The 25662-nt window shown below is 46.5% G+C and overlaps 1 protein-coding gene and 1 long non-coding RNA gene across 5 annotated transcripts in view; one reads left to right on the forward strand and one right to left on the reverse strand.

The window, feature by feature from the left end:
• DGKD (diacylglycerol kinase delta) overlaps positions 1-25662 on the reverse strand; it is a 755036-nt gene that overhangs the window by 313270 nt on the left and 416104 nt on the right. For all 4 annotated transcript variants that reach the window (XM_085634674.1, XM_085634677.1, XM_085634676.1 and 1 more), the window contains 2 exons: positions 1675-1833; positions 587-715 (listed from right to left, as the gene is read on the reverse strand). In XM_085634674.1, the coding sequence (XP_085490800.1) occupies positions 587-715; positions 1675-1833 (288 nt within the window). The remainder of the gene's footprint in view (positions 1-586; positions 716-1674; positions 1834-25662) is intronic.
• LOC146785541 (uncharacterized) overlaps positions 1-25662 on the forward strand; it is a 308594-nt gene that overhangs the window by 40549 nt on the left and 242383 nt on the right. The window lies entirely within an intron of this gene.

Below are 25662 nucleotides of genomic sequence, written 5' to 3' on the forward strand. Positions count from 1 at the left end.
TTCTTCATACCATATTCTACTGTTAAGCTCTTGTTGGTGTTTATTATTCTGGACGTGTAACTTCAGTTCCTTTATCTGGGTTCTTCTCAGTTACTGAATGATCTCTAATTGGGATTCACAATTTACAAATCTGGTTTGGCATGAAATCCTTTCTTGGTAATACAAGGTCTTTTACCCTGGTATTCAGTGAGTGTATCTAGCTTGCAGCCTTTACATATTTCGTTTTGGGACTGGTTAAACACAGTTAATAGGGATATTGATAAAATGTTATTTAAGTGCCCAGCCTGCAATATACAGCATCTCACAAGACTAAAATAGTGCAAAGAAAAGAGAAGCACAGGCAGCAGCCTGGTCAATGGCGCAACAATATTGCTTGGTGGGAGAAGAGGGCAGTTAGTAAACTGCTGAGATGAGCACATGCAGCAATCTGAAGAGAGGGACACAGGCAGCAACATGAGGAGTGCAGCACAAGAAATACGCTTGGCAGAGGAGCAGATGCCATTCTCCAGAGAAAAATGATGTGGACTGAATCTCAGAAATGTCTGAGGGGAGAAGGTAGTAAAGACGCTGTAGAAAATGTACTTACGTGGGCAGAGGATTTTCGTGTTTAGCATTGGCAGGTTGTCCCGGTATCCTGTCTCTGCAGGAAGGGATGCAGAGCTCCCCCGAGTCAGATTTCCTTTGTTGATTAACCTTTCACATTGCAATTTAGTACCTGTAAAATACAGCACATAAGACAGGCATGACTGAAAGAAAGCAACACAGACCTGGGGCCACATGCACAAACGTTTGAAATTGTGAGTTCCTAGTTGCGATTCCACGTGAATTGCAAAAAAAAATTAGCAATTTCAAATCTACCAAACTATTTAGAGTTTCATTTGCGATTCCCAGTGGGTCTCATTAATATTCTTGAGGTACCCACTGGGAATTGCTCAAAACACAGGGATGGTGGCCTGCTGCGGACAGCAGACCACCATGTCTGTGTTTTCTTTGAAATACAGCAACTTTCATTTTTTCAATACAGCCCATTTACTTTCAAGATAAAGGGGATGCATTTCAAAAAGAAAAATGAAACGCTTCAGTTTAATTTTTTAAGAGCAGACAGTGGTCCATGGGAAGGGGTCCCCTGTGGGCCCCTTCCCATTTGCGAATGGGGTACACCAAATTGTATGTGGTGGCAAAAAGTGAATGTTTTCTGACTGCATTTCAGTCAAAAAACATTCATACATTCCCTTGCCTAAAATCGCTCCTACCTAGTACTGAATCGTAAACCTATTTTGCGACTTGGTAATAGGTTACAGAATCGCAAAATAGGGATTGTACATAGAAAAAGGCTTTTTCACGGTCGTAAACGGCCCGATTCTGCAAATCAGGCCTTTTGATAGCTCAAAAAAGCTAGGTACATGTGGTCCCTGATGCTCTAGGGTTTGCCAGGTAATGCCCTGCATTTGACAATGAAGGACTGTTGAGTTCAAAATAACTCAGAAATACTACGTATAAGGGTGATTCATCAACATGTTCATCAAGCAGGAGCCTCAGAAATATAAGGGCAGTGTCTGTAAATTTTGGAGACAGCCGGCCAAGCGTCCATATTAAAGAATATCCCTTTGTTTCAACATGGGTAGAAATAGTGGGAGGATGAGAATGTCTCATGAAAGTGCCCAGGGTTCTTACCTTTTCGGTAATTCCTCACTTTGAAAGGTTCTGTGGTGGTATTATAGGGCGAATGCAAGTGCACCTGGTCCTCACTTATCGGATTCTTTCCTAGCTCTGAGGAGTATTCAAGTAGAAGGCCATCTTGCTCCTGGGTCTGAGCATTCTGCTCATCAACCGCTGAAAGGACAGGCAAGAGAGATTCCTGAGCACTGTATGACCAGCAACTAAAAAAGCTCTTAATTTTTTTCCATTGAGTCAAGCACATAATAACCAAGCAACAGCTTTAAATATTTTCATTACAGCAATCATCATAACAGTACAGCTTCCCTACAGCAATCTCATTAGGCTCACCATGTCATGCTACATTTTATGTATAGATTGTAACATATGTCTACGTTTCTGGGAACTAAAATAACATAACAGAAGGTGGCTGCTAAGAGAAAACGCGCAGTCAGACAGCATGTGTTATCAGGATGTCAAGGAAGAAGAGAATGGTTGACCTAAGATTGCGAGCAGAAAGATGCAAGGTAAATCTTTTTGCTAAGAAGTCTGGAGGTTTGGCAAAGACTGCCTTAGGGCCTATTTTCATTGCCTTCGAGATCATCCTGGATTTAATGGAGAGCCAACACAATATCTGAACAACAGAGTAATGTGAGCACTTCTATCTGTATCAGTCAGCAAGTGAGCAGCAGTTTTCTGAATAGGTTGCAGTCAATGGAGTTTTTCGGGGAGCATATAGGTAGACTGTATTGGTATAATCTGAACTAGATTGAACCAGGGCATTTACAACAGAAATACGTATACTAGGTGTAATGTAAGGCAGACTCTTTTTCAGGGTTCTAAGCTGAAGAAAATACATTTTGGCTACTCTGGAAACTTAAGTTTACAACAGAGTGCTGTGCAAAAGAACCCCTAGGCGGCAAGCCTCTATTGCTTGGATGAGAGGGAAGCCAATGATTATGGGCCAACAGGATGGATGCCAAATAGTTATCAACTGAGGCATCACAAGAATCTCAGTCTCATATGGATCCACATGCAAGAAATCGACTCAAATACAACAGGGAGTTGTGGACACAACAGCTAAGAGAAGGCTGTCATCGTGCCCTTCTAAATGTTTTCTTCTGGAATGGGGGACGACCAAAAATAAGCTGAGTACTGTCTGCATATAAATATCACTCTTGCAACCTCCTTGTGAAAAGTGAAGCCAGAGGGCATAGGTAAAGATTAAACAAAAAAGGAAACAAGGTAGATTTCTGAGGGAATTCACAAGTAAGTTGCTTTCAACCTTAATGAAAAAAAGGCATCACTACTGTTGATTTCTATCAGTGAAAAAGGATAACATTCTACAAGCAGCTCTAATTATTTAGATTGTACAAAACACACTAAAACCTTTAACCAAGGACTCGTCAACTTAAAAAACTACTCAGCAACAAACATAAATTGTGACCTGCATGTGGCAACTCTCACCCAGTGGTGGTAGTTAGAGGGGGAGGAGGAAGAGGGAGGAGGAGGAGAGAGGGAGTGGTGGTAGATAGAGGGAGGAGGAGGAGAGAGGGAGTGGTGGTAGTTAGAGGGAAAAGGAGAGGAAAGAGGAGAGAGGGAGTGGTGGTAATTAGAGGGAGGAGGGAGAGGAGGAGGAGAGAGGGAGGAGAGAGGAAATGGTAGTAGTTAGAGGAAGAAGGAGGAGGAGGGAAAAGGTGGAGAGGGGGAGTGGTGGTAGTTAGAGGGAGGAGGAGGAGAGAGGGAGTGGTGGTAGTGAGAAGGAGAGGAGGAGAGAGGCAGTGGTGGTAATTAGAGGGAGGAGGAGGGAGGAGGAGGAGAGAGTGAGTTGTGGTAGTTAGAGGGAGGAGGAGGGTGGAGGGAGTGGTGGTAGTTAGAGGGAGGAGAAGGAGGAAGAGGGAGAAGGATGAGAGAGAGAGTGGCGGTAGTTAGAGGGAGAAGGAGGAGGGAGGAGGAGAGAGGAAGTGGTGGTAGTTAGAGGGGGAGGAGAAGGAGGGAGGGAGTAGTGGTAGTTAGGGAGAAGGAGGAGGAGGAGAGAGAGGAGGAGGAGAGCGGGAGTGGTGGTAGTTAGAGGGAGAAGGAGGAGGAGAGAGGGAGTGGTGGTAGTTAGAGGGAGAAGAAGGAGGAGTGAGAAGGAGGAGGAGGGAGGAGAGAGGAAGTGGTGGTAGTTAGAGGGTGGTACTGGGAGACTTCAACCTCCATGTTGATGTAAGCAGCTGTAATCACGCAACTCAACTTCTTGAATCTATGCAAAATATAAACATGATGCAAAAAGTAAAAGGCCCCACTCATACTGCAGGTCATACCCTTGACCTCATTTTCTCGAATTGCGAGAAATTAATAATCCATCCCCCCCTACCTCTGTCATGGTCTGACCACTTCCTAATATCTTTCGAGCTACATTTGACCCAAACTGTCAAACAAGAATCTATTATCAGAATTCAGGGCAGAAAATGGCACAAACTCACACCTATTGCCCTAGAGCAGAGCTACAATAACAATTTGACTTTCCTTCCGGACGATCTCAATGAAGCGGTGCGTATATTAAATAGTGATTTAACGACAGCTATTGAGAAAGTTACTCCTTTACAAATCCTCACTTTCCGCAGACAAAAACCTTCGGCCCCATGGTTCACTCTAGAATTACGGGCACACAAAAGCACGTGCAAAAAGTTGGAACGACTTTGGAGACAGGACTATGATCCAGGAGCCAAGGCCCTTTACCGACAAGGCCTTAAAGAGTTTCGCAAACTTAAACGCGACTCCATGAGCACCTATTTCTCAAAAACTATTGCCAAAGCAAAAAACTCGACCAAGGCCCTATTTAATATAGTGAAAGATTTCACTCATCCCAGTGCTCTGTCCACTCCAGTTCCTATGTCCCAAGCACTGAGTGAAAACCTATCAAACTTTTTTGCAGAAAAAATTGCAAACATCGCAGCATCTATTCTTCAGAATAGCACCGACATCACCGAAGACCTTGCCTCCAATTGCAAACAGGCTTTTACTGCATTCCAACCACTTACTAAGGAGCTTGCTCTGAATTTATTTTTGGAATGTAAATCGGGCTCCCCTTTGGACCCCGCCCCTGCCCTTATCATGAACGAAATTGCCCCCCTAATCATCGACCCCTTACTTGACATCTGGAATTCCTCTCTTCTCACGGGAGTTGTTCCCTCCGCTTGGAAACACGCAGTTCTAATCCCTATCCAGAAAAAAAACGGTATTGATCCTACTTGTTTAAATAATTACCGACCGATATCACTTTTACCCAAGCCCGCAAAAGTTCTCGAAAAAATTGTTCAAAAACAACTGTCCCACTACCTGGAATCCAACTCCTTACTCCACGATACCCAATCAGGCTTCAGACCAGACTATAGTACTGAGTCAGCGCTACTCGAGGTATCCGAGTCGATTCGAGAATGCACGGATAGGGGAGAGGAGGCCATGCTGGTCCTCCTCGACCTATCCGCGGCATTTGACACCATCTCTCATGACAAACTTCTAACTCGCCTGCAAGAAGTAGGTATCGGCGGCTCACCACTCTCTTGGGTAAAATCTTTTCTTACTAACAGAGTACAACAAGTGATGTTGGGATCTTTTTTCTCCTCTAAAAAACCTCTGATTTGGGGCGTTCCGCAGGGCTCTGCCCTCAGCCCACTCCTTTTTAATGTTTATCTTAAACCACTGGCAAAAGTAGTTGAATCCTGTGGCGTCAAAGTTACTTTTTACGCAGACGACACCCAACTGGTGTTCTCCTTTAAAGACCACACCGAAAAATCATTTAACAACTTTCGCCTCTGTATGCTTAATATCGCCTCCTGGATGTCTGCCAACAATCTCAAGCTTAATACAGATAAGACTGAAGTCTTATTCTTTAATCAAAAATCACCTTTACCCTCCAATTTCTGGTGGCCGACTGAACTCAACCACCCCCCCCGGAACCTGTTCAAGCCGCCCATAACTTAGGATTTCAATTTGACACCTCCCTCTCCTGTAAGACTCAAATCAATAAAGTCACCTCAGCCTGTTTCGGGAAGCTACGTATGATAAAAAAAATCAACCCCTACTTACCGTTGGATTCCCGAAAAACTGTAGTCCATGCCCTCATTACCGCTCATCTAGACTACGCCAACAGCCTGTACGTAGGTGCTCCTACTTACCTCATTAATCAATTACAAAAAGTTCAGAATGCTGCAGCAAGGTTAATTCGTAATATTCCTTATCGTCATTCTATTTCACCCCACTTGATTGCACTTCACTGGCTCCCAATAAAACTGCGCATCCAATTCAAAGTCTTAACCTTGGCCTTTAGAGCTCTCACGGATCAAGGCCCCTTCTATATACGTCGCAGAATGAGATTTTCACAATCATCACGAAACCTCAGATCCAATCATCTCCGTCTTATGATCTGCCCCCGTTTTCGCCTTGCACGCACAGGAGGAAGGGCCCTGGCAGTAGCCACCTCCAAATTATGGAATCAGCTACCCACAGAATTAAGATTTCTGACGTCAGAACCCCTATTTCGGAAACAACTAAAGACCTGGCTTTTTTCCCAGCTCTCGATTTAATTCTAACCTTCCTTTCAAACTCCCCTGACTCTTCTGAGATAATGTTTTAGCGCTGGGACACCTCCGTTGGAGGTAGCTGTGCGCTCTATAAAATACTAAATAAATAAATAAATAAATAAGGAGGAGGAGGGAGAAGGATGAGAGAGAGAGTGGTGGTAGTTAGAGGGAGAAGGAGGAGGAGGGAGGAGGAGAGAGGAAGTGGTGGTAGTTAGAGGAGGAGGAGGAGGAGAGAGGGAGTAGTGGTAGTTAGGGAGAAGGAGGAGGAGGAGAGAGGGAGTGGTGGTAGTTGGAGAAGGAGGAGGGAGAAGGATGAGAGAGGGAGTGGTGGTAGATAGAGGGAGGAGGAGGAGAGAGGGGGTGGTGGTAGTTAGAGGGAGAAGAAGGAGGAGGGAGAAGAAGGAGGAGGGAGAAGGATGAGAGAGAGAGTGGTGGTAGTTAGAGAGAGAAGGAGGAGGTAGGAGGAGAGAGGGAGTGGTGGTAGTTAGAGGGAGGAGAGGTGGTAGATAGAGGGGGAGGAGGAGGAGAGGAGAGGGGGAGTGGTGGTAGTTAGAGGGAGGAGAAGGAGGAGAGAGGGAGTGGTGGTAGAGGGAGAAGGAGGGAGGAGGCGAGAGGGAGTGGTGGTAGTTAGAGGGAGAAGGAGGAGGAGGAGAGAGGGAGTGGTGGTAGTTAGAGGGAGGAGAAGGAGGAGAGAGGGAGTGGTGGTAGAGGGAGAAGGAGGGAGGAGGCGAGAGGGAGTGGTGGTAGTTAGAGGGAGAAGGAGGAGGAGGAGAGAGGGAGTGGTAGTAGTTAGAGGTGGAAGGAGGAGGATGAGGAGGATGTGGTGGTGATACCCTGACCCCCCCCAGCTCTGGTCCTGGGGGTCCCAGAGGGACTGGGCCAGCGAAACAAAAGTACAAATCTGTGGCAAAAATGTAAGCAAAAGAACAAGAACAGTCTCTTGCACTTGTTTCCATTATAGCCCCCGAGAGGGTGAGGTCCCGGGGGCATGCAGGCATTTAAAAATTAAAGGACAGGCAGCTATTTTAGAACTCGGGGACTCAGTCCCTGCGTCAACATGAAAAAGAAAATTAACAGATGGGGAGGTGGATAGGGGTAACCTGACCCCAGAGACCTTGTGGGGTGGGTCTCTTAGGGACCCCGCTATGAAGCCAAAACCCCAAAAGACTTTTTAATTGTACCACGGGATTACTGTGGTACCACCAACATTCTTATTTTTTTTTAAGTGTGAGGTGCCCTTTTCCAATAAAACCACCCCGTACCCCCGGGGTTGCCACATATACGCACGTGGGGCATTCACCACAAAGTAAAAAGTGTCCCCAGGGGTCACAATCACCCATGGGAATGTCACATTATGAAAGGGTCCCAAGACCCCAAAGCATTTATGTGTTGGGGGAGAAGGCATGCATAGGGTATACCGCCCCAAAGTGTTAAGTGTCCCCAAAGGCCCCTTTTTCCACAGAGGACCCAGGGAAACACTTACATTTCAGTGTGCCCTCTCATTCCAAGTCACTTGGGGAGCTGGGCGCACACATCATATACACTTGGACAGAGAGCAGGAATGTGCCGGTTCCCGCACCAGCACTGAGTGTGCTGGCAAACAGGAGCCGGCTCAGCATCACTGGAGTGAACTCCACATGCTGATACTAGTTAATAATATATTTTTGTTAAAAGATGATCTGGGTGCCCTGGGTGGGAAAAAATTGGAGCAGCAGCACGTGAGTATGCTCCCCGTGCTGAAAGCAAAACAGAAACAATGTAAGCAAGTTCTGGTTGCCCCAGGTGGGACTGGTGCACCCTGAAAAAACGTACTTAATAATCACTTCTCCTTCCCAGGAGCACAACATAGTCCCCCCCCCCCCCCTTTCCCCGACCCCCCCCCCCCCGACGCAGTGTTAAAAAAAAAAAAAATTTAAGTCTCACCAGGTCCACAGGAGAGGTGACCGTCTTTTTTAAGCACTATGAGTTAGAGTAGTATCTTAAAATAGTTATGTGTGGTAATACCACCCTATTTTACTTTAAAAAATCTCAAACATTCACTGAAAAAAAAATAAAGGTGAAAGTAGTGTTATAGTTAGGTGAAAATCTCAGTTAAAAAGTAACATTTCAAAGTTTAAAAACGACTGAAATTCACCAGTTATAGCTGAAGCACCTAGGTATCCGCCTTTACCACTATTTGAGGGCAACTTGAACGGGCTCTTACCGCCCTAAAATCCCAAACCCTATTCTGGAAGCACCGATCCCTAGACCTAACGGACAAGATTGCCTGATCGAAAGTTATCGTCTTCCCCTGGCTATTAAACTATTTTGTCAATGTTCCGTCTACCCGCCTGCTCCTTTTGGGAACTGGACTTGATGCTCGGAAGATTGCTCTGAGATGATAAACAATGGTTATCCATTGCCAGTGGGGTATGGTGGATTAGGCGCCCCCTCCTTCGCATCTTATTATCTCCCCGCACAACTCCAATGGGTGTCTCATTGGCTAGCAGGCAAAAATCTCTATGAGACCAGCAGAGAAGAGGGCCCCTACCATTCATATTATTCAGCAGATTCCACTGCCTTCTATTACGTTACACAGCTCTTCGTCTCTACATGTCTGGGTAGCCCGGATGTGTCTCACCCGGATGTTTCAACTGATGCTCCTAACGCTACCTTACGCCCCTGATATTCCTATACAAGGACTACTGAAGATCCTCGGGTCCTTCACAGCAGATGAGCTCGCGATCTGGCACTGCAAATCTATAGTTACAGTGAGCTCCCTCTCTCAAGACCACCAGCTGCTTACGTTCGACCAGCTCAGCCAAGATTACGAACTTGCTCCAATGCAGTTCGTCCTGCATGGACAGTTACTAGCTGCATGCTGACTCCTGTGGCACACAGTGGGTGAGGAACCTCCCCATTCATGCGTCATACGCATGTTACTTACCATGGGTGTTGGACGAAACACAATTACATGGCTCTATAGAACCACCAGAGAACATGTGGGGGTCTCATTAGCACCCTTTGCCAGACATGGAGAAGAAGACTTCACACGCCCCCTCCATTACACAGAGTGGAACAAAGCCATGGAGTCTCCGCAAATAATCTCGCTCAATGCACAATGAAACAAGCATTGGCATAGCCAATAGGTCTCGCCTTTGGGACCTTATAAGTATTTAGCCATGCAGCACATTATCTTGGGTGCTACAACATCTCCTGTTACTTCATGTGTCACTGGTGACTAGCCATGCTGTGGCTAGAAGCACCGTATCTCTCGCAATGGCAGACTGTTCAGTGCTAAATATTATTAGTAGCCTGAAGAAGAAAGGAATCAACATAATGTATTAGTCTGCTGTTTTTACATTGTTTACTCTTTGTTTATCCATAGTTGTTGCACTACTTACTTGATATCAAAGGTGAAATGTTTGCATATATTCTGAAGTAGATCGGGTTGAAATAAAGTCTTGTGATATACTGGTCCAGATTTCTCTGTGTGTTTTATGAAAAAAGGTGCAGAGACCCCACTTAAATACATGTGTCTCTGGTAATGTTAAGTTCCTAACACTACGAGTCTTCATTGACAAGTATTTCCGGCTCCCACTGGTGGGTTAGGTGTCGTCTACTGCTGACGCAGTATTACCAAATCCAGAGCCCCAGCAGCCTAGGGTAGTCCTAATTTACCCAAAACAGATAACAGCTCTCCAATCAATGGTGAAGAATTTGCAAAGTTCATGAAATACTCCGGTGTTACTCGCTGGGAAATAACTCTAATGGCAGTGTGGAAATATTTAGGCACACTTTAGAGGGCCCTTTGGTTAACTAAGCGCTTTGTCTGGTGCTAGAATTACGGAATTACAAAACACAGAGCTAGGGAAAGTTGGCATTCAGAGCTGGTGTCTGAGCATACATTACTAACTGGCTTTCCTCGAGTGCCACTCTACACACCACAGGGTAATATAAGGGCAGCCTGAAGGTCTTTACATCACGTGGTGCCAAACAGCAAATTCTTCAAGGCTAGGAGCCAAACGAAGATTGAATAGCACAAAAACCTGCTGGTCCATGCAAAGTGCTATCAATTTAAGTAGCGTGACCGGGCTCCACGTATAAGGCCCAATCGGCTCTCTTTCTCCTTTCGCTCTTCGACTCCTCTCGCTCTGTCTGCTCCATGAAAGTTGGGAGGTGTCAAGTGCTCTCAGGAAGCACGGGCAAGGCAGTAAGTTGGGATCTGGACTCCGGGAGCTACTGAGGGCGATGGGGGAAGGAAGGATCACAAGCGAGGGAGGGCGGCGGCAGAGTAAAGGAGGAAGTCGAGAAAGGGCAGCAAGAATTTCTCAAAATGAGGGAAAGTCTTTCTAATTACTGCTCTCTGCGGATTCTGTGCTGAAGAAAGTGAAAGCGACACATTTTCGAATGATGCGCAAAAAAAAAGTCAGCATGGGGGCTTCAACCCGCTTTGTTTCTCGCACCCAGAGCCAGAGTTACTGAAACCGAGGGCCAGACACACCACAGCATGATTGACACATCATATCAGTTTTGATTGGCAACTCTGATCCATTGATGGGACCAGGAAAGGGCCCTGCGTAAACACTGTAGCTAAAGAGCCAATGAGCGCATTCCCCTAGGTGACCCCAGCTCTTGTCCCAAGATAACATTAGTGGTAATACCAGGCATAAAGAGTCTAATTCCTAGAGTCCAGGCGAAGTAAAAGCTTTTGGGGTCATATTTCGGCTCCTGAGAGTGCTAGGAACTTCTGGTTTGTGTGTGTGTGTGTGTCATTTATAACTGCTCTTGTAATGTTTGAAATTAAAGCTCCTCGTCATATTTGAAGGTATAGCGCTGGCTGTACTTTGAGTGTGAGGGTTTTGCCAGGTCATGTGGTATCTCCCGCTTCACGGAGTGAGAGTTCAGTGCTTGTCCTCGCTACCTAGACAGAGTCACGTGCCTAAAGGTCTCCCATAAAAGCCCAGCTGAGCCCTAAGGTGGGCCCCGTCTACCGTGGCCACCCACACAGGCTACTTACAGCGCATGCGCTCTCAGACAAGACCAGACCAACACATTTGTGCTCTGAGAACCCACACCTGAGAGTACCCCGAATTCCATGGAGGTAACCTAAATTACCATTCACAGCTGGCGGTTCAGGGGCCACCTGAAGTGCTTTGTGAGTAGAAGATAACCCCTTCCCCTTCCAGTACATTCTCTACAATGCTGATATGACACCCGGAGCGCATTACCCTTTCTGCTTACTTCATACAGCGTCTCCAGTGCTCTGACGCTCCCAAGACTCCTCTTAGCGCTACAAAAAGACCTTTAGCAGCAGTCTGAAACGTGTTGCCAAACCCCGATCATCTCCAGGCCCCTTCTGCGCTGCTGATTAAAATCCGCCCTGCACCCCGTGCGTTAAACATTGCGAGACCCGACATTAGCTCTGATGGGTTCCGCAGTTTCGCTCCAGTATGCTTCTGTGGCCCCAGCACCCCACTTCCACAGCCAGGAGAGGTAAAAAAAAAACTCAGACGGGTAGAGGTGCGGCATGCGGCGTGCCATCCAATTGAAAGGCAACTGACACAGCCTGCATCCCAGACACACACAGCGTTTTCCTTGCGGGAGTGAGCAGGGGCACCATCTGTTTGAAAGTTAATTACAAACAGATGTTGCCAAAGCTTGCTCCCGCAAGGGAATCGCCAAACGTGCACGTGTTGCCATTGAAAGTAATGCAAAGCGTGCATGTTTTTGGCAGAAAAAGCGGATCTAAAAACATACAATACATGATTCTTCACAGGGCTTACCTCATGCAGGCCAAGGTGAACCCCATATTCCTCCGAAGCACATCTCAGCTGCCCCAGATATAAATCTGTTGAAGCTGACCTACAGCACATGCTGTGGTCCTGCCCCTCCCTCACCCACTACTGGCACACCATCTAAGACACTCTGGCCACAATTACCGAATTGTCTAGTGATGATATTTGGGAGGCAACTGCCCTGGATATTTATAGATACAGGAAAAGTCCCAAGGTACGAGATTTGCAACCTGGCCCTCTCAATGGCCAAACACACCCTCACGTTACATTGGATAGCGAGCCAATCTCCAGATGTCTCCCAATGGTAGAGGATGCACCTTCGATGTGGAGAAGCTGAGAGTGCAGCTCTCCACTATGAAGAAGCCCGTTGGCTTCGCAAGAACCTTATAGCATCGGTCTGGGACACAATGCTTAACCAGTTTTGGGAAGTGGTGCGGGTAGAGGACCCGCCCCTGCCCAGGGCTCCCAGCCTGCTTAATCCCCCTCCTCATTGCTGATCCTCAGGCTTCTCCTAATAGTCCATAGTGCAATGAAGTGCCACTCCTCATTGTCACCTTCATAGCAGCAGGTACGGTGCCACAGACAACTACAGCAGACACCACTAGTCCCTTGTATTCTTCCAGGGCTCAATCCAAAAATGCAGCAGAGAGCAGCTGACGTTCCAGCCTCCTAAACTGAGCTTGTACCATTGGCTGCTGTTTGATACCTATGTGCACGCTAGATACATTTATTGTAGCTGTGTCATAGCATTACTAAAATAATACATGGTAATGTAACTAGAATGCGAAAACCTCAATAAAAAGATTTTGGAGACAGTTAGCTGAAGTAACTATAACTCGCACCCTCGCCACACACTGCTTATGGCCTTACATGACATATCACTCATTAAATGTTGTATGACATCATTAATACCATCACTGATAACATCTGAAATTACAACACTGATGACTACACTGTGCATGGTGGAGGTGCACTGTCATAGCTACTTCAGCTAACTATAACATGTGAAATTCAGTGTCTTTTGGAGTTTAAAATGTTTCGTTTTAACTGAGACTTTCACCTAACTATGCCACTATAATAAAGGAGCGATTAATCGTTTGATGGATTGCATGCCGCCTTTTTCTTTTTGTGCTTGTGGAAACATGTTTGATAAATGTTGAAAAGAAGATTCATATGATACATACTAATATATAGCACAAGCCTTCGGTATTTGTGTGGCAGGCACATTCTTTATATATATACATACAGAACCCTTTGCGGCTTTGAGTGGCAAATTTCAAGGCAAAAAAAGCAAACTTTGCAGCCCAAAACCTCACAATTTGTGATATTTTTGCAGTGGGCAAAGAATGTGCCCACCACAAAAATACCGAAGGCTTGTGCTCTGTCACTGCTGGAGACTGTACTATGTCACAGTCTGTAACTTTGCAGAGTCTCCAGCAGCGCAGAGCCTGGAACCGGAGGGTGTCGGATACCAAAGAGAGCAGATTATAATATGAAACCAACTGTTTTTGGCATCAGTCAACTTATGCATGCAGGGCAGCAGGGGTGAAGGGCTGGGAGGGGTAGGGATGGTGGCAGAGGAGTTTGAGGGTAGGTCAAAAACAATAGGAGACGTGCTGCCTGCTGCTCACCCTCTCTTTACTGGCTCAGTGGCAGCACAGAGCCAGTAAAGAAAGGGTGAATGGCAGTTTTTTGTTTAACATATTTTGTGGGCACTCTTGTAATATATATATATATATATATATATATATATATATATATATATATATATATATATATATATATATATATATATATATATATATATATATATATATATATATATATATATATATATATATATATATATATATATATATATATATATATAAAGATAAGCGTTCCTGGCTCGCTCCTTATCAGCAAAGAAACAGGTACGGACCACAGCGTGCGTTTTCAGTGCAGGTTTATTGCATCCTTATTCAGCTACATTCGTACAGCAAGTGCCCGGCATGACGCGTTTCGACAGCAGGACGCTGTCTTGATCACATATATAAATTTACAAGTTATATAGTTAAGTTATAGTTAGGCTCAGATTTCACTCGTCCAAATCCAGTAAAATTCGGCAGTTATAGTTAGCTGAGCTAACTATAACTTACGCTCCACAATGCACTGCTTCTGACCTCACATATTACATCACTCATGACATGGTCAGTGACATCACTGATGACATCATCCAGTGAGTGTAAGTATTTTGTAAGTGTTTATAATTATTGTACAAGTTACTTACCTTTGGTAACGATGTATTTGGTAGAGGCGATTCTTAACGTAGAATCATCCCCAGGCGTGAGACTGGACCTGGAAAACTTTCTTTGCCCCAGCATCCCTGCGCACAGGGGGGGCGGTACCACGCGTCTCCGCCCTGACGTCATCCGCGGGCATGACATCAGCGAGGTCACATAAGCCCCACCCAGGCGAGGTGTCATCAGTTTTCTTCTGAGAACTTTTCTGCGCCACAACACGGAGCCATCACAAACAAAACTGTGGAGAGTATGGGAACAGTGTGCGAAAAAGCAGTGAAACAGAAAAGAGAAAAAACGAAAGGTGAGGAACAGCACGAGTTGGAAAAGTGCCAAACACTTAAGGTACAAAAAGCCATAGCGGTGAAAGCCATAGCAGTGAAAGAGCAGAGCACCGCTCTGAGGAACACCCTTGCAAGCTAAGGCGACATCCTCCCTGGAGGCAGAAAGCATGTGAAAAACGCCATAGCAGAAGAGAGAGAGAGAGAGAGAGAGACTGCAATCACAATCCACAACAGTGAAGGGCAACAAGCCCGGAACAGAGGAGTAACAGCAATTCACCCCCAGACGATACCATCAAGGAGGGCCGTATCCCATGAAAGGATCGAAAATGCCGAGGTACAGGCAGAAAAAAAAACAACGTAGAGGACTGCAAAGGAATCAGAAACCCCAAGCAAGTAAAAGGGAGAAGAGTAAAGTAGGCCCCTACACTGGAGAAAAACACAGGGTGGAGGGATGCAGAAGCACACATGAACCAATCGACCATGTATCATAAGGGAAGGGGTGGAACAATCAAGCAGAACGAAGCATCCTGTCCGGGAGGAAGCGAAGCGAACACCCACAGAAGACATGCCACCCGAAGGGAGGCGAGTGCAGAAAACCAAACTGAAGGTCCTCGCAGAACGGGGAGGAAGGGTGGGCCGTGAAGGAATCTGCGGCTAGAATCGTCTCTACCAGATACATTGTTACCGAAGTTAAGTAACTTGTACATCTGATAGAGACTACTAGCCGCAGATTCCTTAACGTAGAATAGATACCCTAGTCATACACAGAGGGGAGGAGGGCCTGAGAGAGAAACTCCCCAGTAGGAAGAAACACAGGGCCCCAGCAGGGGACGTGTCACGGGGACAAGAAGGGCGGCCCAGCCCCTACCAAGCAGAAGTAAGCAAGAACAAGGTGAAGGGAAGACAAGGAGACCCCAAGCCCATCCTAGGTACAACTGCCACAAACCATCGTAGGGACAGACAGCCGCAGAGGAGCACCCAGGAGGAAAAGAACCACCCCAACTCCAGGGAGAAGAGGTAGAACCGGAGGCACAGCCCGCCGTAGGAAAACACACTGCGATAGAGGACAGCTGAACAGGCATCAACCGCAAGGAAGCAGACAAGGCAGGAACGGCTCCACAGCCAAGAAGCGCAGGCGTAAGAAGAAAGGCACAGGTGCGCAAAGCCCCAGCAGAACAAGAGGCAGGCGCACAAGGGAACACACTAAGGGCCACGGCGGTGGACCAGAATGAGCAGGCGTGCGCAGCCGGCAACTGACAGTACCATTAAGCAGTGCACCCAGAACAAGCCAGGTGCAAACCGAGGGCAGAGACCAGGGAAATTAAGAACAATCCCCAAAGGAGAATCGTTCAATAGACATACACCGACCCACGAAGAGAAGTGGGACCGGCCAGAAGAGAAAGAGGAGAGACACGAAGGACGGACCCAAGCCATCAACCAGAACACAGGAAAGCCAGGAGAAACCTAGCCCCCCTGGAACACCAGACAGAGGACCAGGCCGCAAACGCCGGATAGGAAGGCGGAAACGCCACAACACGACACAGTAGACAGCATGCCAGACTGGTCGAGCGATGTAGCAAACGCTGAGAATGACAGAACCTGGAGCAGCGCAAGCTGCGCCCAGACAAGACAAAAGAGACCGCACCAGCAGTATACAGTGATGCCAGGAAAGGCAGGGAACCCAAAAAAAGGCGACCATACCTTACCAGCGCAGTACAGAGCTATGCAATAGCTACAAGTACCCCACTTAAATGCAGTGAGGAGAAATCGGTGATCCTCTTGTATGGAGCATTTCCTGACGACATCAGAGAGAAGTTATGGCCCCCTGGATCTCCCCTTCCTAGTTTTAAGGGTGATTCCGTCAAGAATCTTGTGGTCTGGTTCAGTGAGAACCTGATCTTCTCTTTGCAGGTTAAGAAGTTGGCGGGCTCTTGCTTTGGCATCCTGGGGTCTTTGAGGAAGTTTCTTCTTCTTCTTCCCAAGGATGCGAAGGAGACTGTGGTTCATGATTTAATTCTCTCGCGCCTTGATTATGCTAATCCATTGTACAATGGCATTCCAGGTTACCTGTTGGATAAATTGTAGGTGATTCAAAATTCAGCCGCCCGACTCCTGCTGGGTCTTTCGAGCAGGTGCAGTGTGCGTTCTCACCCGGTGAAGGCCCGGATAGAATTCAAAATGTTATCCATTGCTCATAAAGCCCTTTATGGGCTGGGTCCCATCTATTTACAGAATAGGCTGGCTTTCAATACCCCGGCAAGACAGCTGCGTTCGTCTTCTCAACTTTTGGCAGAGACTCCTCGATTTAAGCGCCTAAGACTGGGTGGAAGTTCCTTTTCCCGGCTGGCGGCGCAGGCGTAGAATGCTTTGCCATTGACTTTGAGGGGCATTAAGGACCCCTTGATTTTTTTAAAAAAGCTGAAAACTTTTCTGTTTTAGTTCTTTTATCTGTTGTTGAGTTGGACTCTTGCCAGGCTCGCGCCGGGACACTCCTCGGAATATCCGTGCACGGTACAAGTGTATATAACATAACATAACAAAGGGTATGATACGTCCCAAGAAAACATGGGAACACCTCTTAGGGAAAAAGCCTGCAGCAGAGGACAAGAACATAAAGGATCTGCAGATAGAACCACAGACGGCTTGCCAATCAGCCAAACACAAAGCATACAGAAGGCCCAACCTGAAGACACATACGGGTGTACCAACAACCAAAGAACCACAAAAGTCAAAGGGTCTGTACCAGCAGCCAACAGTACAAAGGGGCCAACCTAAGGACCCCGAAGGCACGCCAACCCACACAGAATACACAGACGGTCCAACCGAACCACTAGACCCCCGGAAAAAGGTGGGATAACGCCTCCCATAAAGCAGCAGAGGACCGACAAGCCAAGTTTACGGAGGGGGAGGAGGACGGAGTCCCGCAAAGAGCAGCTGAATGGCGGCATCCGCATGGGTGTTAAACAAAAGCACCCCATCAAAAGGCAGGTCAACCAGACGCTCCCTAACATTCTCAGGGGAAACGCTAACCCTCAACCAAGCATGGCGACAGAGAGCTACTGAACTTGCTATAGTGCGGCCGAGAGCATCAGAAACATCCAGGGCCGAACGAAGAACAAACACGGAAAACTCCCGGCCATCCATCACACGGCGCGGCAGATCAGCGCAGACACTTTCTTGAGAGGCACAAGACAGAAGGTACTCCACGGAATCTCACAAGCTGGAAGTAGCCCTGGCCAACACACAAAGCGTGTTGAGCGCTCGCAAAGCAGCACTAGAGGAAGCGAAGATGTTACGCCCCCATGAATCCAACCACCGGGCCTCCCGTGACGGAGGAAACAACACCAAAGGTAAGGAAGGAAAAGTAGTCTGCAGAAGAGGGCCCTGGGTAGAAGGGTGGAAAGAAAGGCAGACTGGATAGTGCGGAGCAGGACGGTGGAGGAGCGACTGGGGCACCGGATCCCCCTCGGCAGGACGCCCCCAGGTCCCCAGAAGAGAATTATGGAGTGAAGCTTCGAAGGGAAGGAGCAGCTCCCGTCCACCAGAGCCCTGATGGAGAACCTCAAGCAAATGGTCCGTAGGGAATGGGGTGGCGGGGTCCCAAAATGCCAGCGGCCGTGGAAATGGCCCAGGCAAAGGCTGCACTCGCCTCTGTAGGGCGTCGTGGGGGGGAGAGCAATTCCTCCGTGGTGATGGCTGTAAACTAAGCCGGCCATCCCCGAGTCCAGCTGGAGGAAGAAATGGCCAGCCCCAGAATGGTGGAAGATTCACGGACGAGTGGGGGACCTGAGGTGCCTCTGGGGAAGGCTGTGGCCGCGGGGACGGCGAAGAGCCCTCCCTGGAAGACACCGGGGAAAAAGCCACGACGCAGCGTCCCGTCTCCATGGCACCGTGGAGTCCGCCACAGGTGCCTGCGTGATGTCGACCGGTGCCAGAGGGGACGCCGAGACGACCTCCACCCCCACTTGTGCCCTAGGAGAATGGGGCGGGGGCGGGGGCGGCGCCGGGTCGGCGAACCGATTCGACCTCCGACGAAGCAGCCACCTGCGTGGAGAGACGAGAGGGACCCCGGGACAGACCCGGCCCCTAACCAGCACATGCGGCGACACCAGGGCCGACAGCCGTCGGCGCCTGAGCGGCGTCAGCTCGGCCTCTGGTAAGGCCTCCGCCTGCCATGAAGACCGAGAAGGACTCGGGGACGCAGAGGCGCCGTGGGCCGAAGAGGAGAACCCCACCTCCAAAACCTGATGCTGAACCCGTCGGCGCCGGGGCCGGAGCTGCCGGCGACTCCGCGGAAGGCCCCGCACGTGGCAAGGGATCCGCGGACGTCCCAGGAAGAGGAGGAGGGGCCAGGGAAGCCTGCAGAGCCGCAGCATAGGCCTCCATTTGGGCCCTGGTCACCCCAACACCGAGAAAACGGCGGGTAGGGTGGTGACGAATGACGCCACATGTCCCGCAGAGAACCCGCGTCCTCCGCAGAGCGGGGACCAGGCCCCGGGGACAGGCTATAAGACTTACCGACGAGCGAGCGACACCCTAGGGGCCTCGGTGACGGGCGATGTCGGAGTCGAAATTGGCAATTCTTGGACCCTTACGCGGGGGACAGACGCGGAGACGACACCAATCTGGAAAACCGCGGGCCGAAAGGAGTTTCATCCGGCGCTCCTGCCGGGACTTAGGCTTCAGATGCTGGCAAGCATCGCAGTCCATGGAATCATGGTGCTCGCCCAAACACCACATGCAAATAGGATGAGGGTCCGTCGGCGACATCTGACGCGGGCAGGACGAGCACGTCTTAAAGCCCGAAGGAATTCTCACTGTCCCACAAAGCATGAAAAGAAGGCCTGAAAACAGGTCAGGGACATGATCCGGATCCGCGTTGCACGCAGAAAAGAAGGAAACTGATGTCAGCGCGCCGGGGTGGGGCTTATGTGACCTCGCTGACATCACGCCTGCAGACGACGTCAGGGCTGAGTCGCATGGTACCGCCCCCCGCGCGCAGGGATGCTGGGGCAAAGAAAGTATTCCAGGTCCCGTATCAAGCCTGGGGATAATTCTACGTTAAAGAATCTGCGGCTAGTAGTCACTATCAGCTAAATATATATATTAAGGTACTACAAAAATTAAAGTAGTATACTAGGTGTACTACTAAGTGATACTACTTCTATAATAACGAGGTTTTTAATTTAGATGCTTCTATTTCTTGTGAGCCTTTATCTGCTGGGTTTCTTGTTACGGCGAATAATGCCCCTTCTACTGTATTAGTTAATAACTTGTTATTACAAACTGAGGTTGCAGTCGAGAATGGAATTGCACCCATTTTTAATGGGGAAACCGTGGGCGTGGACTTACCTTTGAACGGTGTAGTGGTTGCTTCATTACCTTGTTTATCTGACCGGGTTAATACTCTAACTAAGGATCAAGGGCATGTAACGGACCTTCCAGCCGCAGATCTAATTTCTGCATTATCTTGGAACATAGCCGGCCTTCGGTCTAAACGAGGTAATCAAAATTGGTTGGCTTTTCTTTCCTCCCATCATATTATTGCTTTACAAGAAACATGGGAGGCTAAAGATCCTTTTTTTATGGATGGCTACCAATCTTTTATTAAATACGCTACACCCTCGGATATGGGCAGACCACGAGGGGGCCTCCTGCTATTATTCAGCCTAAAGCTTCGTTATAATATTGAGTTATTACCAACTAACTCTCCTCATATCTTAGCAGTGAAAATGGACTGTGTTAACCTTCCATCATTTTTGGTGGTGAATTTTTACAATTCATTTTCTAGGACGGAAGAACTGGAACATCTCAAAGCACTACTCAGTTTCTTGGATGAGTTTGATGCATTGAATGAAAAACCTTATCTTCTTTTACTTTTTGGCGATTTTAACATACACTTATGTTATTTTAATTGTTGTTTAAATAATTATCAAGATTTTTGCCCTAATGAAGTGACCCACTTTGAGCATTCTAAAGGCGGGATCTTTTTAGAGAATATAGTTTCGTCTCATTATCTCTATATGCCGGTTCAAGACTTGTCGGTCCCGGTTCATACCTTTACTGGTCATGGCCACGGCAGTACAATTGATTATATTTTTGTACCACGTAACATGTTCAATTTATTGGGCACGTTCCAGGTTACACAAAATGGCCTAAGTGACCATAACCCACTAACACTGGAAATCAAAGTTAAGGCTTTGAGGAAAGATGTTACGCAGCCTTTGATTTCTAATCTAAACCTCGAGCCTACAAATCAGGGCAGACGACTTAGATGGGATGTCATCACCCCGGCTGATTTCCTCGTCAATTTATATGAAAGTAATACAGAGGATTTCAGCTTGTGTCTTTCTTTAGGGGCGGAACCGACAGTGATTCTGGATGCTTTCGACAGAATCACCAAACATGTAGAGGGGAGTCTCACCTCCCATGGCAAACCAAAACCTAAGAAGTTTAAAAACTGGTTTGACCATGCCTGTTCTAGTGCTCACTCTGCTCTCTTACTGGTACTTAAAGAACCTGGGAGCACCCCCAGTAAGATAACTGAGGCAAGAAAATGTTATAAAAAAGCAATAAAGGATAGGAAATGTGAGCTTAAGATCAAGGCATGGGATGATTTGACGGATGCTAGCTTACAGAAAAATAGTAGCCAGTTTTGGAAAGTGATAAATAGTCCCCTCTTTAATGAGACGGAAAATACCATCAAAGAATGTCTTATTCCACCAGATAAATGGGTGGCTCACTTTAGCGGCCTCTATTCGGAGATACAAGAAGCCATTCCCACAAATTATGTGGATTTTACGTTAGCTTCAAGAATTATTTTCAAGGAGGAGGAAGTCCGGGAGGCCATTGAGGCCACGGCGTCTGGTAAAGCACCTGGTCCGGACGGTGTCCCAGCGGACCTTTATAAGGCAGACCCGCAGTTTTGGGCGAAACTTTTAACCTGTGTTTTTAACGCAGCTTCTGAGGTCGGTGCACCTAGATCTTGGGCAAAAGCCGTTATTGTCCCACTTTTTAAAAAAGGTTCAAGAGATGATCCGGTTTGCTACCGGCCTATCTCTCTCCTCGATTCTGCCATGAAAGTCATGGGTAAAGTAGTTCTTGCTCGCCTAACTATGTGGTTGGAGGAGCATTCCATTATTTCTGAACTACAATATGGGTTTAGACAGGGAAGGGGCACAGTGGGCCAATGCCTCAATTTACACCTCATTATAGGAAAATATACAGTCGTTAAGCAAGGGGACCTCCACTTAGCTTTTATGGATTTGTCCACCGCTTTCGACCTTGTAAATCGGCAAAAATTATGGGCATTATTAGCCGGTTTGGGGCTTGACCCGGTTTTGGTATCTTTCCTGGCTGTAATCCATGACGATACAACCGCAGTCGTCCGTTATAGGGATGATGGAAGCCAGACTGATGCCTGGCAGGTAAAGCGGGGAGTAAGACAGGGGTGCATTCTTGCTCCCCTGCTCTTCTCGCTTTACATCAATAATTTGGGCCCGGCCCTGAATACGTTCTCTAAGGACACCCCGAAAATAGGTTCAAAAATGATTCCTGCTTTACTATACGCGGACGATACAGTTTTGTTGGCCAGAACCGCGAGAGGATTGCAAGCTCTTTTAAACGGATTTTATGATTTTATGGTCTCTTTAGACTTATTAGTTAATTTTAAAAAATCACATTCTATGTCGATTGGTTCAGGGAAAGCAAAAAGGGTAAAATTTTTCTGCAATGGGCAGGAATTAACGAAAGTCCAGACGTTCCCATACCTAGGGGTAACATTTGACGACAGATCCTCCTGGGTTACACAACGTGCTCAAAAAAGGAACATCTTAGCTAGTGCCACAGGTGCTTTGTTGGGCTTCGCAAAGCGCTTAGGCTGTAAACCACTCCCTGCTTTATTAAAAATATACAGTGCAAAGTGTTTGCCCATGGCACTCTATGGTAGTGAGGTCTGGGGTTACAAGGCTTCTCCGAATATTCAAACAGTTGAAAACAATTTCTTTCGGAAACTGCTGTCTTTACCCCCCTCTGCCCCTACTTTCAATATTCACGAGGACTTAGGGATGGGTTATATTAGTGATCAGATAGCAGTGGCCCCGTTACTAGGTTGGCTGAGGGTTTGGGCACAAGAACCACCAAACCTAAACCAACAAATTATTCAGGACTGTCTGACCTTGGAAAAAGCCTTGTCTATCCCTTGGTTAAACTACATTAAAAATAATTTGATTTCACTAGGGTGTTCGGAACTGTTTTCTAGTCCTTGTGTGATTAGTAAAGAGCAAATTAAAGCCATTAAGACCCAATTTTTGTTAAAAGCAATGTTGTCAAGAGAAAGTGTTGAGCTAGGGAAACCGACAGTGAGAAGGTTTGTGATGTTGAGTTTAGGGAACAAGATTCAGCCCTACCTAACCTACATTAACAAACCTTTCCATATGTTTTTGCTAATAAGATTTAAACATGGTTTGCTTCCCTGGCTCCTGGCTTACCCGAAAGGATTTTTTAAAGAGGGAACTCTGGGGCCCTGTCCCTGTGACAACATTTCTGAACAAAATTTGTTGCACATGATATTTTTCTGTAAATTTTACTCTGTACAGCGGAAAAAATACATCTTGCCGATTTTAAAAAACTGCCAATTTAAGCAAGTTAAGCCCGCATTGGCTTATTTACAGATGTTGGAATCTCCATTGATTTGTTTTGGGGTTGCCTGCTTTTTAGTGGGTGCCCTGAGAGTCAGAAATAGGGCCCAGTTGACATAGTTACCTGATAATGATTACCGTTCCCATTACGTTGTGGTATATGAAATGTTTTTAAGGTTATCTTGGAATTTTTCTATGTTTTTAACTTCATGAATGAATTTACTCTAAGTGTTATTTTATTGTACATTGCGCCAATCTGTTTTGTATTTATTATTTGTGTTAATAATTTTTCTGTAATGCATTGACCTCTATCTTGTTTTCTGTTACGTGCTTTGATGGTTTTAAATTTTAACCGAATAAAGCAAAATTTTGACTTTGACTTTGACTTTGATACTACTTCTAATATATATTGTGTGAGTGGCTGTATGGGTGTATAAGTGGGTGTGTGAGTAGCTGTGTGGGTGCATAAGATACTGTGTGAGTGGCTGTATTGGTGAGTGAGTTGCTGTGTCAGTGGCTGTATGGGTGGGTGAGTAGAGGTGTGAGTGGCTGTAGGTGTTTAGTGACTATGGGTGAGTGGGTGTCTGGATGGCTGTATGAGTGAGTGACTGGGTATGCAAGTGGCTGTCTGTGTGAGTGAGTGGCTGTTTGAGTGGGTGTTTAGTTAATTGAGTTGGTGTGTGAGTGGCTGTATTAGAGCATGAGTGTGTGTGAAGGGCTGTATGTGTGAGTACGCAGATGTGGAGTGCTTGTATGGTTGTGTTAATGGTATGTAAGTGGTTGTGTGTGTAACTGAGTGTGTGAGGGCTTATATGGGTGAGTGAGTGGCTGTGTTGAGAGGCTGAATGAGTGAGTGGGTGTCTGAGTGAATTTATAGGTACATAAGTGGGTGTGAGTAGCTGTATGGGTGAGTGTGTGGCTATGTGACTGGCTGCAGGGGTGAGTGAATGGTTGTGTGTGGCTGTACGAGTGAGTGGGTTTGAGAGTGGCTCTATGGAGGCTATGGAGGCTTGAGTGGGTGTATGAGTACTGGTATAGGTTAATGAATGGGCACGTGAATGGGTTTGTAAGTGGGCATATCAGAGGTTGTATGGGTGTGTGAGTGGTTCTGTAGATGATGTCATCAGTGATGTACCAAAAGGGACTAATCATGTCGCATGGTCGCTGGAATCCTTATCCAACTCGATCTGATGATATGCCGAGGTTAAACCAATGGTTGAAACTATTTTAGGCCCTTCAAGCAATAAAAGCATGACGGCAATATTTGGAGGAGGATTGTGGTCAATCGCCACATTTTTATTCAGTTCTCTGAGGTCCACATTGGCAAAGACTTCCATTAGAGTTTTTTGGTCACCACAAATAGAGTCAACGACTCTACCTTTGACCTCCTCAATAATTCCTTCAGACTTGAGTCTTTCCAATTCCACTCGCACATCTTCTCTGACAGCTACTGGTATATTGCGAAGCTTAGCACTAATATGCTTAACTTGTGCCAACATACTAATATTATAAACATAGCCTTTCAAGCATTCCAACTTATTTTGAAAGACTTTAAGGTATTTCAACTGTACTTCCTGAAGAAATGCCTCTTACAGTTTCAACCCCTGGATCATATAATTGCATTTTAGAAGAGAAGAATAGTGGGAAGCTATTCAGGTCCAGCATAACTCTAAGATCACGTTGGTGAAACCAGCTCAATATGCTGTCTCCTTTCCTGGATACGTACATTTTCTTATTAACATATCTTGGGCCATATTCTATCATGCTTTCAAAGTAAACATGCAAATGAATGGGCTTACCCCATATGCATATGGTCTAGTGTCTGGATTCCCCTTGAGTTTTGTTTCAAAAGGATTCTGCAAAACTATGTTAATCTTCGCTTCAGAATCAAACAGCATTTTGGAATTTTCTCTATTCACTCTTATCTCCTTTATGGGTGTGCTGGTCTTTATCTTCCCCCACCTGTAGTACAATTTGACCACACTCACAATCCATGTCTCCATCACTTTCGCTGTTATCGTCATCAATCTCCCAATTTTCTTTTCCCTGGAATAGACTTCTTTTTACATATTAGGGCAAAGTGACCTTTCTTTTTACAATAATTATATGAGGCTTTACTGGCAGGACAATTTTTGTCATTAGCTAAGTACCCTGTATTCCCACACCAATAGCATTTACCTGAAAAATCACTTTTCTTAAGTTCTTGTAAATGTACTTTTATCCATTCTTTGAGGATTTATTAACTACTGAAACTTTTTATCCATTGGTTTTGTCTCTTTTTAAAGTTTCTAAGCATTTAAGGGAATGCTCAATGGTCTTAGCCACAACAAACATCTCATCTAAAGTTGGCTCATCCTTCTCTCTGCAGTTGGGCTATGGAAGGACAAGAAGTGAAAAGTACAGAAGGCAAACATGGGAAAGTCAGGAGGAAGAAGCGGCTATTGTTGGCTACTAATAAC

Source organism: Triturus cristatus, chromosome 11 (genome assembly GCF_964204655.1).
Source record: "Triturus cristatus chromosome 11, aTriCri1.1, whole genome shotgun sequence".
In the NCBI taxonomy this organism is placed as follows: Eukaryota; Metazoa; Chordata; class Amphibia; order Caudata; family Salamandridae; genus Triturus; species Triturus cristatus.